This window comes from Panicum hallii, chromosome 2, assembly GCF_002211085.1.
Source record: "Panicum hallii strain FIL2 chromosome 2, PHallii_v3.1, whole genome shotgun sequence".
Classification (NCBI taxonomy): Eukaryota; Viridiplantae; Streptophyta; class Magnoliopsida; order Poales; family Poaceae; genus Panicum; species Panicum hallii.
Window position 1 is genome coordinate 51,862,822 of NC_038043.1, and position 16,382 is coordinate 51,879,203.

General features: G+C 47.9%; 2 protein-coding genes across 6 annotated transcripts; both read right to left on the reverse strand.

The window, feature by feature from the left end:
* Positions 1 to 8,975: 8,975 nt before the first annotated feature.
* Positions 8,976 to 11,195, reverse strand: LOC112883128. 2 transcript variants are annotated; one of them, XM_025948361.1, is made up of 2 exons: positions 9,842 to 11,195; positions 8,976 to 9,139 (listed from the first exon to the last, which is right to left on the reverse strand). In XM_025948361.1, exons 1-2 carry the CDS (start codon positions 11,168 to 11,170, stop codon positions 9,134 to 9,136), a joined length of 1,335 nt encoding a protein of 444 aa, XP_025804146.1. In that variant the 5' UTR covers positions 11,171 to 11,195; the 3' UTR covers positions 8,976 to 9,133. The 2 variants fall into 2 exon arrangements, with proteins under 2 accessions (XP_025804146.1, XP_025804145.1); XM_025948360.1 differs by having other exon boundaries at positions 8,976 to 9,145.
* Positions 11,196 to 12,592: 1,397 nt separating this feature from the next.
* Positions 12,593 to 15,961, reverse strand: LOC112881710. 4 transcript variants are annotated; one of them, XR_003226502.1, is made up of 3 exons: positions 14,671 to 15,960; positions 13,765 to 13,843; positions 12,593 to 12,902 (listed from the first exon to the last, which is right to left on the reverse strand). XR_003226502.1 is itself a non-coding variant. In XM_025946534.1 (2 exons), exon 1 carries the CDS (start codon positions 15,866 to 15,868, stop codon positions 14,675 to 14,677), a length of 1,194 nt encoding a protein of 397 aa, XP_025802319.1. In that variant the 5' UTR covers positions 15,869 to 15,961; the 3' UTR covers positions 12,593 to 12,908; positions 14,671 to 14,674. The 4 variants fall into 4 exon arrangements, 2 of the variants coding, with proteins under 2 accessions (XP_025802319.1, XP_025802320.1); XR_003226501.1 differs by having other exon boundaries at positions 12,593 to 12,908; XM_025946534.1 differs by lacking the exon at positions 13,765 to 13,843 and having other exon boundaries at positions 12,593 to 12,908; positions 14,671 to 15,961.
* Between the last annotated feature and the right edge of the window lie 421 nt (positions 15,962 to 16,382).

A 16,382-nucleotide genomic window follows, 5' to 3' on the forward strand; every position in this document is an offset into this window, starting at 1 on the left:
GGCCGGAGGAAGCGGCTGCGAGCAGGCCTGCGGGCGACACGCTGTAGCCTTGCCTGTGGCATCGGGGCGGCCCCGCCGTCCTCGGAAAACCAGGCAGCTGCTGACGCCGCTGCGGGGTCGCCGCCAGGATGGGAGCCCACGTGTGCCCCGTCGCTTATCAGCCCGGTCCCTTGACTCCTTGAGCTCGATCTGCCGCTCCTTTCGTCTCTCGTGCGCACGCGCCACGGCGGAGGGGCGCGCGCGCCAGCTGATTGCGCACGAACTCGTGCGCCGCCGCCTTCGGTCCGTCACTGCTCACGCCATGCGCCAATTGATGATGCCAACGCGCCGCGCGGTTTTCTTGCAGCCAGAGGGAGCGCAGCTTCGCGATTCGTCCCGGAAGCATCGCGGCGGCGAGCGGCGGGCGACAGGAAGCCAGGAAGGAAGACGACCCAAAATATTCGGATCGTGATGATTTACAAATTGCCCCTGTATTTTTACAAATAACCCCCTGTTTTGGATCGTGATTACGGATTGCGATCCGAATATTTTCAGAAAGACCCCTACAATTTACACATATCCCCCTAATTCGGATCGCGACTAGTAATCGCGATCCGAATATTTTCACATAGCCCCCTGTTTTGTTACAAATAACCCCTTATATTGGATCGCGATCATAAATGGCCCCTGATTTGGTATGCCATCCTGGTTTCTGTCGTCCGCCGCCGCCGCCGCCCTGCTTCCGGCCGGGATCGCGAGGGAGCGTCAGGTGGAGGGACCGGTAGCGCGGAGGAAGGTGGGGCCGGCGATGAGACGGCGGAAGGAGGCGCAAGCGGTGGAAGCACGGGCGAAGTCGGTAGGGCAGGCGATCCGGAGGAGATCTCCTCGAGGTCGTCGGCGACGGCGCCATTTCCTGCGAGGTAGTAGCAGCCATCCAGCGAACAAAAGGGTGAAGAGAGGGCTTCGGCAGTTTGGGCCATCTGGGGTTTTGGTGGGCCGAAATGAATGGGTTACAGCATATGACTTCCTTTTAAATTGATCTCCCAGCTTATGCCTTTCTAAAGATAACATTAAGAAACAATCACAAATAGCCATACACCTCAGCCATGCAAACAAGCTTTTAGACATGTTTGGTTCCTCGTCACGGTTATAGCTCATTGATAGATTCTGTATCTCCATGCTCAGATGACTTCGACTGACACCGCTGCTCTCATTCTGGCTTGCTACGGCCTCTTCATCAGTGCTCATCCGTCCGACTGGATCGTTGTGACAGCGGCGCCTTGATTACATTAGAATTTAGAAGCACAAGCAGGAAAATAAAGATACTGTGTGTTGCTGCCCGAGAACTGCCTTTGATGTTTGGCAGTTTGGGAGATGTAAGAGTATGCTGTGTGGATGGTGGGGAGTGCTGTGTCAGTTTTGGTTGGGAAGGGTGCCGCGGCGTGTAAGAAGTGTAAGTGTAAACGGCGTTTAGGGTGTGTTTGTTTTCTGAGGCCTAAAGTTTAGAGGGGTCACATCAAAGAGAATCTTGTCATTTAGAAGTATTAAATAAAATCTAATTATAAAACTAATTGCAGAACCCCAGTGCTAATTCGCGAGACGAATCTAATAAGGTATATTAGTCCATGATTAGCGGATGATTACTGTAGCATCACTGTGGCAAATTATGGATTAATTAGGCACATTAAATTTGTCTCGCGAATTAGCACCCAGCTGTGCAAAAAGTTTTATAAACAGATTTTATTTAATACTTCTAAATAGTAAGATTCTCTTTGATGTGATGGGTTTAAAGTTTAGAGGGTAGGAAACGAACGGGCTCTTACCCTTGCTGTCTTGATGCTAATGCAACTGGACACGGTCTGAGTCCCTTCAATTCTTATTCTTATAAAAAAATAAAGATACAGTGAAATAAGAAACTAATAACAAAAAAATCGATGGGCTGCACAGGCGCGGCCCTCACACACCATTTATTTCCAAACAAACAAACACACGATTCAGAGGAACCGAATAAGCAACGAACTGACGGAACAAATGTATCCTTCAGCAACTGCAGATTCCATATACGCTGCCCAAAATTAGCAGGCAACGGAATTCTATTCTTCAAATGCCATTCTGTATTTCTGTAGCATATGTATCGACCACAAGTTGACATCATATATTCTGTAGCATACGAAGCCAAAAGCACTTGGCGAGTCTAATTTAATCTAGCGGAAGCAGTCATCATATATATATATATATATACTAAAACGATCTACAATTTAGATCGGACGAAGTATATATTAATGCAAAGCAAGCGTAACTCCTGCCAGCGTTGCTTTTAAAAGAAATGCCTCATACACGCGACTCAGATCGATAGCATTTCAGATTTATAACCAGCTACGGGACTAAGTTCGGTAATTGTATCAGACTGAATGGTTCATCAGATCGTATCAGTGGAGCAACTCTAGCCCTGCAGCTGATCGAACAGATGCAGTTCAAACTTAGAAAACCAAATATATATATAAAAAAGAAAACCACCTTCCTAGAACTTGCATAGGGTGTAGTAGGGTACAGTTTAGCTCAATGGCTCAAAAGTAGCTTGACTTAAAAACAAAGGTGCATAACATTTCTTTTTCCTGAGAGGGGTCGTATAGTAGCAACATTTCTTGTCAAACAGCAAGCAAATAATTTGATTATGTAAAATTATCTCTTTGATTCATGATACATGGCACTACATGGTGAACACGTCAGCAACAAGATCAGGAATTCTTTCTTGGCGTGTTTTACTTTTGCTGCAGTAGATATTACTTAGCTACTAGAAAATTCATGTTTTTTTTTCAGGAAGACTAGAAAATTCATGTTAATAAGCAGAAAGGCCTCCAAGTGATCTCTAACACAAGAGAATTTTAACAGCACAGTCTCTACGTGGTAACCACAAGGGACAAGACTTGGATGAACCCAAAATGAGTATTGTACATCATAAGGTTTTAAGACCTAACATGTATGCTAAAATTGTAAATAATTCATGCGCCATCCACAAGACAATAAAAACAAAAGCTAGCTTACCACTTCATATCCTTTGTATCCTTCTCGGTCACATAGATGGTGGGAAACAAAAACATGGATAGAACGATAATAGGGATTCTTAATCCTACCGAACTCCTCCACAATCAAAGTCTTAATCTCAAGTGAAAAAACTGTTGAATATTCTGAATCGTATCCTAGAGTGCCTACTATGAAAATGTATCCTTCGGCAGCTGCATTTTCGATATTAAACCCGTAACCGGTGGGCAATGGTATTACTATTGTGTTCTTCAGATGCCACGCGTAGGCCTTCTCACCGTCATTCTGCAAAAAGGCGTAATAATCCATAGATGTACCAGAAAAATCGTAGCTAAACATCGCAATCTTGCTTTCCTCTGCCTCCACAATGACACATTGCACATCATCGTGATCAGGTGGGAGGTCGACGGTGGAGAACTACATTCTTTCGGTGTCAAGCTTGAGTAACTTTGTTCTCCATGTATACTTTCCAGTAGCAGCAGTGATAAGCCCATTGACATTGAGGTGAACTCAGCAAGGTATCTCCTGATGATACATTCAGGCTTAGAGAGTCCCAACTGGTACATGTACCGATACTCCAGTGGCCGGAGCCTGAAGAGAAGACAAGCACCAAAGACTTTGTCACGCTACGCGCCCTGCACATCACTTTGAATGGCGTCTCCTCCGTGTCTCCAGAAGGGATAAAGGAGGCCTCGAAATCTTCGAGACCTCGTTCCTGAAGCTGGACGGAGGCGAGTAGGCCGTCAGGTATTGCAGGCAGAAGCACGTATTCCCGGGACAAGGGGTCGCACACAGCGAGGTTGGGAAACGGCGAGGAGTACGCGGCCGTCGCGTACGTCGCAGAGATCCCAGTGGTGGTGCCATCGGCGAGGAGGGATGTAGCTGAAGGAGAAGTCGGCGGCGCTGGCGAGAGCATGAGCGACAGCAGCATTGGGGTGGGCCTCCTCGACAGCTCGGAAGCGGTAAAGATGGGATTGGTAGCCGCGGTGGAGTACGCCCAGGAAGAGCGGAGCGTGGAGGGAGCGGTAGCGGCGGAGGAAGGTGGGGTCGCTGATGAGGCGGCGGAAGGCGACGCACGCGGTGGACGCGCGGGCGAGGTCGGCAGGGGAGCCGACGCGGAGGAAGATCTCTTCCAGCGGCCGCTTCTTTCTCATCTTCCTCGGGACGGCGGCCGACGACCCTTCTTTCTCTTCTCCCTTGCTGCGGCTGCCGGCACCCCTTCTTCCTTCTTTCTTTTCTTCCTCGCGGCGGCAGGTGGCGCCCCCTTCTTCCTCACAGCCAGCTCCCACTTCTGCCATCCAAACAGGAATCGAATTGGGTTGCAACGAAATTGAAATTGTGGCTCATTTCGATACCATGACTGGTTTGGTATTAAATCCAATTCAATACTATACCCTCCAATATTGACATCCAAAAGGAGCCTTAGCGACATGGCTTCCTCAAGAGTGTTACATTCAGTGGATTCATCTCTGCAAGAGCTTGGTTGAACTGACATGTTGAATTCTGAACAATGCACGCAGTGAATGTCTTACATTGGACACCACACTATTTTTTTTGTAACCTTAGGTGTTATCAGAAAAAAGTTATAAACGGTGTATCCACATGCATCGAGAATGAAGTTCCGTCTTCAGTCGATTGGACGGTTCTGGAACCATGTTAGAGAGAATAACAAGATACCACAAGTTTATCATAGTCCTGCGATGTAAAAATATTTTAGCGTAAGTTTCCATGGACCATGCTTTGTTTCTCGAATTGTTCAGTGTTTGTTTATTTTGTTTCCTTGGCATGTGGATTTCTCTTCTTGTTGCTCTGCGCCTAACACGGAAGCGATTGCTTGGATCTACCTAGGCGATAGTCTACTTTATTTGACTATCTTTGCAGGTACGGCCAGTGACCGATTTCAATTTGGTAATATCCAAATGCAGCATCGTTCATTTCCAATGAAGATAGGCTTACTGAGAATTTCAATGGCCTCTCATTTGTCCACTTGATGCCTCTAGATCAGCGTAGATTTCTCCGTGAGTTTTGTGAACAGATCAGTGCGTCACGCATAGCAAACAGTAATGATTCAGCGTTGAACTGGACTGAGATCCACATCTCTGCAATCAGCATTTCTCAACAGTTCAGCAACAGCAGGTGTCATTCTGCACAAAAGCAGAGCAGGAGTGCTAGTGCAGCGATGAAGACAATGGCACAGGGACGAACGCCGGTCGTGGTTGCTATACAGGTTCCGGCAGCCGCGTGATCGCCGCCGCGCCGGGCACGAGAAGATGGAGACAAACTTTTCAAAAAAAAAGGAAGAAGATGGAGACAACAGGGGCGTACCCGTGGCCCGCGGCGGCGCTACGCCCGTCCCCGTCCTCCGCATGAGACAAAGCCGCGGCTGGTCGCTCCTCTCGGTTCGGACGTCGACGAATCGCGTGCTTATGGTTTAAGGTACGGATCGGATACCTTGTGCTAGGGCTGGAGAAGGATACGGAGCTTCGATATTCTGGCCGGAAGCATGGCGCCGGCGGCGGCGAGCGGCAGCAGAGCAGGAAGAGTGGAAACATACCAAATCAGGGCCCATTTGTGGTAGTGATCCAAAATAATGGGGGTCTATATGCAAATAATCGGATCACGATTAGTACTCGCGATCCAAACTAGGGGGTTATATGTAAAATATAGGTTTCTTTGTGCAAATATTGGGATCGCGACTTTTAATCGCGATGCGAAATAGGGGTTTATTTGTAAAACTCCAGAGGCAATTTCTAAATAATCACGATCCGTGGCTTCCTGTTGTCCTCCGCTCGCCGTCGCGCCGCCGCCACCATGCTTCGTCGCGAAGCTCCGCCCTTTCACCAGCCCTAGCAATAGGTATCCGATCCGTTCCTCTTGACGACCTCAGCACAGAACCCGAGGCGCGCGATTCGTCAGCGTCCGAGCCCGAGATGAGATAGCAGACGCGGCTTGGCTCATGCGGAGGCCGGCAATGTCGATAGCGCCGCCGCAAGCCGTGGGTGCGTCCTTCTTGTCTTCATCTCGTCATGCACGGCGCGGCGGCGACCCATGCTGCTGTACAACCTGTGCGGCAAGCCAGTAACCAGGAGTCCACGACCGGCAGGCGGCCGTCGTCGTCTCTGCGCCTTGGTCCTCATCTCTGCCCTTGCTCTCCTGCTCTGCTTTTGTGTAGAATGGCACTTTATACTGCTGAGTTGTTAAGAGACGATGATTGCAGAGATGTGAATCCCAATCCGGTTCGATGATGAATCACAACTTTTTGATAGAAGTGAGACTCTATCAAAAATGAATCCTCGATATATGTGCTTTGTGAGTTCATGAAACAAAACATGCTTCATCTTAACATAAAATTGAAATGATTATACATTCGAAAAATAGATGATGTCCGCCATCTTCTTTCCTCTAGCATGGCACTGGTTGCAGGGCTAGAGAACATTCAAGTTGACAGAAGATGGAGCCTTATCCTCAATGTATATGTTTTGATTGCCGAGAGCACTCTAGGGGCCTTGTGCCATTTTCCATGAGAACACCATCCTCTATGCGAATACACCGTTTATAAGTTTTTTTAGATAAACCCCAAGGTTACAAAAATGGTGTGATGTCCAACGTAAGAAATTCAAGTGACACTGCATTCTTGAGAATACAACATGTTAGTTCAACCAAGCTCTTAGCAGACCTGAATCCACTGATCTTAGCACTCTTGAGGTAGCCATGTCGCCGAGCTCTTTTTCAGTTGCAGGACTAGATTTGCATCCAGGTGGACGGCTTCTGTGGGCAGTGCTAAGCTGCTGAACGTACTTTTGGTTACTGCTGAATTTGTCCTCCTAGCCAAATTACTCTTGGGATCTAAAGGCGATAGAAAAGCAGGATTTCAATGGTTCAAGTGCTAATTTTTTACAGAAACAAAAACTGATGTTTCCCTTCAAAAAAGATTTCAGCAATTTAACTGCTTGATTTTTACAAAACCAAGAGCTCATGTTTCCCCTGAAAACTACCCTGACTTTGTGCACATGCATCTGCGTTCAAATTAATTTGAGAATGTCTTCAATTCTAGATTCACGCAATATGAGGGACCTCCTGCATCTTTTCCAGCAACTGAGAGTGAAGGATCCGTCTTCAGCTGCAAAGTATCCCTTGCACGATTGTTGCTATCACAAGGCCCCATGGATTTGAAATCTTAGCCAATATTTGCATAAGGAAGTTCAGTGATAAAAAATGATCAAACATGAGCTGCAACACTGTAAGCAGAGGACGAACGATGCATTCTTTTCGGTTCCAAACAGAACAAAAATGTTTGATCAGCATTGTCCTTGTTAAGAGTTCATTTTGAGACGAGCTACAAGATTGTACGAGTTTCAGGAGGGATAGATAACTTACAAACTGCTGGATTGCTCAAGTCACAATTGCAATTCAGAGATTTGCAACCAAATTGAATGGAGGAAGATCGGTACCTCTTTCATGGGGAACGCAGAGCCTGAAAAGAGGAGGAACAGACATCAACAGCCTGAGCCCGCCCCAGCATCATGCACGGGCGTCTCTTGCCACTGGCGAGCTGGACGCGCGGGCGAGTAGGCCGTCAGGTATTGCAGGCAGAACTAGCACGTATTCCCGGGACAAGGGTCGACGTCGTACATAGCGAGGTTGGGAAAGCCGACATTATTGTCACGGCCATAGGCCAGGAGTATGCGGCCGTCGCGGACGTCGCAGTGGTGCCATCGGTGAGGAGGGATGTAGCTGGAGGAGAAGTCAGCGGCGCTGGCGAGAGCGTCAGCGACAGCAGCGTTGGGGTGGGGCATCTCGACAGCTCTCGGAAGCGGCAAAGATCGGATCGATAACCGAGGTAGAGATAAAGAGTACGCCCAGGAAGAGCGGGCGAGTGGAGGGAGCGGTAGCGGCGGAGGAGGTGGGGTCGGCGAAGAGGCGGAAGAAGGCGACGCACACGGTGGAAGCGCGGGCGAGGTCGGCAGGGGAGAGCCGACGCCGAGGAACATCTCTTCCAGAAGGTCGATCCAAAACAGGGGTATTTTTGTAAACTAAAGAGGGTCTATATGCAAATATTTGGATCGCGATTAGAATTGCGATTCGAATTAGGAGGTTATATGTAAAGTTCATGGGGGTTTATGTAAATAATCGAATTAATCGCGATCCAAACTAGAGGGTATTTGCAATAATTAGGGGCTGTTCTGCAAAAAACTTCGGTGCCGGCGGCAATGCCATCCAGCGACACTCCGCTAGTCCGCTGCCACCCGCGGACCACCGCTAGCTTTGCCGTCGTGCGTCGTGCGTCACAGATGCTTCCTCCGGCCGGCAGCGCGCCGCCTCCCTCCCGTGGGTATTTCTCCCGCGGAGAAGCGCCAGCGGTGGCTCGTGCTGGGCGTCTATAGCTCGCCAGTAGCCATAGACGGTGAGGGGCGCGTCCATGGATCTCCCCAAGGCGACAGGAAGCCGAGGAGCAGCGGCGGGAGGAGGGATCGGCACCGGCGCAGGAAGGATGAGGCGGCGGGAGGTGCCGCATGCAGGCTGTGTAAGGAGGCGCCGGCGAGGTCGGCAGGGGAGACGATCCGGAGGAGTATCTCCTCCAGGAGGTCGTCTGTGATGGAGGCCAGCTGCCGCCGCGACGCCGTGGCTCCGAGGCCGGGTAGGATGGGGCGATCCGGTGAGGCACCCGCCGCTGGCCATCGTGTTCCAATGCAAAAGACAAGGGTGACGACCGAGGACCGACGGGGCTCGTGCCAATCGCCGGCCATCGCCTGACGCCTGTGAACCACGCTGCGAAATCCTGCTGTTATCGACGCCACCGCTCGTCACAATAATACCCAAGTCCTCCGCACATGAACCACGTACACATCAGATTCATAAGCCATCGCAACGAGTACGACATGTCTTTGTTACGTCATACAAGCGACTCGTATCAGCAGCTAGCATTTCCTAAGATTATATATATATAGGCCAACTTGGCAGCTGCATATGTTCGATGATTGCATCAGACGCAGACCGAACACAGGCATTAGACCGAACAAGACCCAAGACTCCAAGAGGGCCATCTGCCACTCTGCTCGTGTGCTCCAACCAGCAGCAAGGCAACGAGGAGGCCCCAAACCTGGATGGGGACCTAGTCCTGCAACTGAAACGGATGCGGTTAGAACATGGAAACCACCAGTGCAGAAAGAAGATGCAGCGAAAACGTTTACTTTTCCACAGTTTCAGTGCTAAGGCATAAATTGAGGAGTAGACGGTTCAGTTTAGCTGAATCGCTCCAAAGGGGTTTTGAGAGTCAAAAGCAACCCATCAGGTATCCGCTTGCATCCCTTGTCAAGAGGATATAAACTCTTCTCAATTTTGAAACATTTGCAATAAAAGGTTGCAGATAAATTAGTGCGACAAAATTATCTTTCTAATTTCATGATCTCTTGAACAATCAGCTGGGATGCTCCATGACAAACGATTTCGAATAGTACAAGGCTCCTACATGGCATTAGTTGAATTAAACAGCAAACAGAGCATGAATCATTTCACGAGCGTGATGTACCTTTGCTGCAGCAGAGAGTACGTTATACCAGAAAAATTATGTTAATATGAATGGCGCCTGCAAGTCTCTATCACAAGCAGACAGTCAAAATAGCAGATGCACTACAAGGTGACCACAAGGACCTAGATAATACTTGGATGAACCCCAAAACCAATGTTGCACTCAAAAAGGTGTAAAGGCCTAGCATGTACACTACAAATATAAATTTATTCCTGCATCACAGTCACTTGACAGTATCTTAAAGGTCTGTGAAATGCAAAAGACTGGCAAGACTTATGACAAAATGCTTACCACTTCATATCCTTGAATTCTTCTCGGTGACATAGATGGCGGGAAACCAAAATACGGAAGGGCGTAGCGGAAGGGAAAGGTTTTCCTACTGACCATCTCAATTTTGAAAGACTTAATCTCAAGTGAGAAAAACGCTTGATCTCCCACATCCTGTTCTTTTGGAGTGCCTGCTAGGAAAATGTAGCCTCCGGCTGGACCTCTAATGTAGCACTCACTAGTATACTGGGCTGGCAATGGGATGGTACTCTTCATATGCCACTCATGGGACTTGTCAGTGCCATTTTGCAACAAGTTGTAATATTCCAAAGATGTGCCGGCACCAAGTTGGCTAAACATTGCAATCTGGCCTTCTCCTGCCTCCACAATGACGACATCCCCATCATCATGATCAGGAGGGAGCTCATATGTGCATAATTCCATAGTGCCCATGTGGAGCTTGAGCAACCTGTTTGTGTAGTCTACTTTCCAGTAGAAGCAGCCATAGGCGCATTGGCATGAACCCAGCGAGTCAACTTGTTCGTGCAAGCCTAGATCATCCCAAGTAGCAGATGTACCGACAATCCAGTGATCAGAGCCTGAAGAGAAGAAAAACACCACCAACTTGGTCTCGGAATGCATCCAGCACATCACACTGAATGATGTCTCCTCCTCCATGCCACCGGAAGGGACAAAGGAGGCCCCGGAATTGAACATGTCTTGGTTCTGGAGCTCGACGGAGGCGAGCAGGTCGTCGGCCATGGGAGGCAGCAGCAGGTACCGTCGGGAAAGGGGGTCGCACACCGCGAGGTCCAAGGACAAGCGCTCCTTCCCGTCGGCCTCCGTGAAGCGCCTGCAGTCGACGAGGACGAGTCCGCCGCGGGCATCGCACGGGTGCCAGTGGTTCGAGCTGGTGGGGCGAGGGACGAAGTCGAAGGAGAAATCGGCGGCGCGTGCGACCGCGCGGGCAACGGCAGCGGAGGGATGGGGCGCCTCGGCGGGTTGGAAGCCTGCGGAGCTGATGAAGCCGAGGAGTAGCGGCGGGTGGATGGAGCGGTGCCGTCGGAGGAAGGGCGGGTCGCCGATGAGGCGGCGGAAGGAGACGCACGCCGCTGAGGCACGGGCGAGGTCGCTTGGGGAGGCGACGCGTAGGAAGATCTCCTCGTGGAGGTCGCTGGTGAGGGCCGGCGGCGGGCGCTCCGGCTCCGTGGCTTCGAGGCAGGGGAGGAACCGACCAGCCCGCGACGCCATAGCCGGCGAAGGGGTGAAGGGGATCGACGGTCTTGGGGTGTGGAGCTGGAGGGAGTGGAAGATTTGGGGAAGTCTAAACCATTTGAATTTCAAAGTTCCCATAGAAGAGAGTATGCACTGAATCAACTTGACGAAGGAGCAGGACGAGACAACCTCGAGAAGTCGAGGTCTTCTGAGGACAAATCAACAAGAGTTTTTCTCCTTGTCTTGATTGGTCCCGCAATGGACAAAGATCCAAATTGCCGGCGTGAGAATATCCATCCAGCTGTTCTAAACGAAAATAATTTTTGTCCAAAACGCCGTCCTTTGCTGAACAAAAGTTCAAAACAGCACCACCTGTCTTTCTCTCTTCTTATGGAATTGCCAGTGTAACTTGAGGCCTTTTATGCTTTCTCCCGTTTCAAGACAGTGATGCAAATTTCACGTACCAAATCGGTTCAACACTCCCATTCGAATCGGAGCTTTTTTTTTAGCATCAATCGGAGCTGTTTTGGGAGGGGACACCTCCAAAGCTGCAGATTTTCTACTCTTGCAGACTTGCACCGACCCCGTTTGGTTCCGGACTCTCACGTCAAGGAGAATCTCGCCATTTAGAAATAAAATCTGTTTACAAAACTTTTTCACAGATGGTTGCTAATTCGCGAGACGAATTTAATGAGTCTAATTAATCTATGATTTGCTACAATGATGCTATAGTAATCATTCACTAATCATGGATTAATATACCGATTAGATTCGCCTTGCGAATTAGCCTAGAGGGTTTTGCAATTAGTTTTGTAATTAGACTTTATTTAGTGCTTCTAAATGATAAAATTCTCTTTGATGCGATAGGGCTAAAGTTTAGCCCTCCGGAATATGTTTGGATCCATGAACTAACTTTAGTCTGATCACATCGGACATTTGATACCAATTAGAGGGACTAAACATGAGCTAACTGTAAAACCAATTATATAAATAGAGACTAATTCACGAGACGAATCTATTAATCCCAATTAATCCATCATTAGCACATGTTTATTGTAGCACAACATTGTCAAATTATGAACTAATTAGGTCTAATGGATTCGTGGATTAGCCTCCATTTATACAATGAGTTTTATAATTAATCTATATTTAATACTTCTAAGTGGTGTTCAAATATTGGATGTGCGTGACTAGAGTTTACTGAGAAATCAAACAGCCTCTCGGTCGCTATGCACCGATAAACACACCCGCTCATGAACCACGACGATCCCGAAGTTGAGAAAAATCCCTTCCTAATTTGCTGCACGCTTAACTTCTTGAGAGTCGAGACGGAGGAGCGTTTTGCTGCCATTCAAAAAATAAACAACAATTCAATTAGGTGCCAAGTACATATATTACTGTGTGATTTCCATAACCGTGGTATAATAGAAAGTCAGGTATACTTGGCTCAGAATATGAGCTTCCCAACGACATAGGTATAGGAGATAACAGTTAAACACTGTAAGCATTCTCTGCAACTCCAATAACTCAATGCTCAGATTGTTGCTATCATCATCCTAGTTCTCCAAGACAAGCACCACATGTCCACACTAAATTCTGTAACAAACAAAGCCCACAAAATTTGCCACTGATAGTTGATACATGGAGTAAAGTACATCATACACGCACCATGGATCAGTAACAAATATACACAGCAGCTAAGTTCGATACCTACATCAGAGTGAACAGGATTCAACAGATAATATCAGTAGAGTACAGGACGATGTAACACCTACTAGAAGTGCAATAGAAAAGCCTGAATCATCATTGCCTAGCTCCCCACGCAGCAGCATGTCAATGGAGGAGCCCCAGACCTGGATGCCATTTAGCCCTGCAACTGAATGTCTGCATTTAGCACATAAAGCCACCATTGCAAATGCAGCGAAAACATGTACATTTTACAGTTTCAATGTGAATGCATAATTCCAACTTTATGGAAAAGGGCGGAGGGTACAGTTTAGCTGATTCACTCAAAAGGTAGTACTCAAATAGAAAGCTGTATAACACTGTTTTTTAAGTCAGACAAATATTAAAACACCTCGAATTAAGCAAGCATCATAATCAACTGGCACTTACAAAAGATTACAAAGGTTAAATGCTGTTGCTCCAAAAAATTTACTTTTCCAGTCATCCTAGATAGATTGAACAAAGAACAAGATTTGGAGCCTCAGGGGCGGAGCCAGAAAGGCTGCCCAGCCCGGGCTTAACCAATGGATAAGTGCTAAACTGATCAAAATTATGCTAAATAATATTGCTTTGGGCCTAATTAATATAGAGATTTATATGGGATAAATTGGGCTGGGCCCGTGCTGCAGCACGCCCAGCACAGGCCCTGGCTCCGCCACTGTGGAGCCTGACACATGCATAAGAACAGACAGAAGACCACCAAGCCTAGATGGCTGAGCTTGGGCTTATCTCATAAACCGGTTTTTTATGGCAAGTATGCTCAGAGGGCCATGTTTTTGTGAAAGCTAATGATGTTATTTGGTACTACAACTAGTCAGCTCATTTATTCTAACACATCACGATATAATTGGCGACTTTATACTGCAAGCAGGCTAGCTTGTCACAGTCACAAATACAAACACTAAACATAAGAATTTCCAGAAATCTATGCTAAGCAGGTGCTAAGGTCTTAGGATTGGCGCTTTAGTCAGTATTTAGAAACCTTGCGTGAGCATGGCAGGCATTACCAGGAATGACCAATTTCCAACATCATCACAAGGATGTGGATAAATTTGAAAGATTTGCTTCCAGTCCATTGCTACAGACCTGTCGTAAAGAAAAAGGAACTAAGGAAAATACAAGACTCTCCCAACATGATCCACTCAAAGGTGGGTATCTGCTCATCATAAATGAAATTACTAAAAACTTCATGTGGTTACTACAAAACTGTCCCAAAATAGAAGTCTAAAGTACTCTCATTCAAGGTATATGATTAAAATACAACCTAGCAAGATATACAATTTGCCAATTTGTATCTCCAGTGGATCTAAATGCATGTATACTGTGATAATCTACCAATATGTGAAAAGAGTCAAGTCATCAGGCAGAGCACACAGTGACCTGCAAAATTACATCCTATACTATCTTTTTTGTTCACATGAAGTTTTTTTAAGGGGCCAGCATATCAGCAGAATCTGTGTTTAACAAGAAAAAACATTCCTAGTTTCGAGAATGCCAGGGAGGAAAACGAGAAATCAAACTTATATTTCTTGCCCAACAGTTTGTGCCTTAATTATTCCTTTGAATTTCTGAAAATGATCTTATAAACACCTCCTCTGAAAAATGTGGTTTCTAGCCCATAAACATGTTAAGTTGTTCACTTTAAGGTTCCATTGATGCACTTTATTGAGCAACAGAACAGATCATGGATCATGAGTGTGACTTACTTTGCAACAATAGGAAATACTAGGTACTTGAAAACTAGTAAATCATTGTAATAAGGTTCTCAGAGAAGGTTTACATGGACCCATAATTCTTGGAAAAGATGGAAATATGAACAAAGGAAAAAAACAATCACTACAAATCTATGCTTAGCCCTGCATTATGCCAACCAACAATTTCTCAAACAGTCTGCAAAACTACAAAAGGCTTACCACTTCATATCCTTCTTGGTGACATGGATGGTGGGTACCCGAAATACGGATGAATATAAAATGACTGGAACATCATCCTACAGACCATCTCAATCTCCAATGTCTTAACCTGAAGTGAGAAGCTTGCTGCATCTACCCTGCGATCTTTTGGAAAGCCTACAAAGCATATGTACCCTCCAGCTGCACCAACCATGCAAAAATCATAACTGGCAGGTAAGTGCGTTATAATCTCTGACTGGCACCCATCAGCAATCTCGCCCTCCTTTTCCTGAGTGGCATGATACACAGAGGTGGCAAACTTAATATGGCTAAACACCCCAACCCTGCCTTTTCCTGCCTCCACAATGATAACATCACGCTCGTCATAGTGAGGTGGGAGGTCAACGACGGAGAAAACCATTCTGTTGATGTCGAGCTTGAATAACTTGTTGGCCCTCATCACTTTCCAGTAGATGTAGCCATACGCATAACAGCGACAAAGAAGTGTGGAGCCTCCTAAGTTAAGATCATCCCACGTGGTGCCGACACTCCATAGGCCAGAGCCTGAAGAGAAGACAAATACCACAGACTTGATCGCACGATGTGCCCTGCCAATCACTCTGAACGATGTCTCATCCTCCTCTTCTCCAGAAGGAACAAGGAAGGCCTCGAATGATGGAAAATTTTGCTGCTGGACGTGGACGGAGGCGAGTAGGTCGTCGGGTATGGGAGGCAGCAGCCGATACCGCCGGAACAAGGGGTCGCACACGACGAGTTCCGGGAAGTTGACTCCCCCATAGCCCATTATGCACATAGGGCTGCTCTTGAGGAGGATGCGGCCGTCGCGAACGTCGCAGGCATCCCATAGGTTCCAATTCCATCTGGTGGGAGGGAGGTAGTCGAAGGAGAAGCCGTCGGCGGGGCAGGCGATGGAGCGCGCGGCGGCGGCGTTGGGGTGGGGCGCCTCGGCGGGTTGGAAGCCAGAGGACACGGTCTCGATGAAGCCGAGGAGGAGCGGCGGGTGGAGGGAGCGGTACCGGCGGAGGAAGGTGGCGTCGGTGACGAGGCGGCGGAAGGTGGCGCACGCGGCGGAGGCGCGGGCGAGGTCCGCGGGGCAGGCGACCCGGAGGAGGATCTCCTCCAGGAGGTCGTCGGCGAGTGCGGCCGGCCTCCGTGGCGACGCCGGGGCCTCGGGGAAGCGGCAGATCGGCAACGACATCGGCCCGGAGGGGGCCGCGGGGCGCCCCCCCGTCTCCGGCGACGAGAGGAAGGGGATCGAGCGTCTGGGTGCTTGCGGGGGAAAGGTCAACGCGTGGAAGCTGAGTGGAGTAGTGGACTAGCCGAAGTGCGTGGCTCACCTTCCCCGTGTGTTGGGCCTGCAAGTGGCCCATCCATCCGAGGAGTACGAAGTCAGCCTGAAACGAATCGGTGCGCGGTGATTTAGATAAATTTAAAAATCTCGAGCTATGGTTCTAGATTACATAAAATATAAATTAAAATATATTATCTAGATGTACAACTACGGTTCATATGGTGGGAAACTCTTATCCCAAAACAAATTTTGCAACCTATACATACACACAAGTTGCAAGAGAAATACGAAAACGTAAAAAGAATAAGGAGGGGATAAGAAGAAGCAAACTCTTAACACGGGATTTATGACACTAAGCCACCTCTAATCCATGCTGTTGAAGTACTTACTAAGAGTATTACTAAGAGTATTGCTTCTCGGC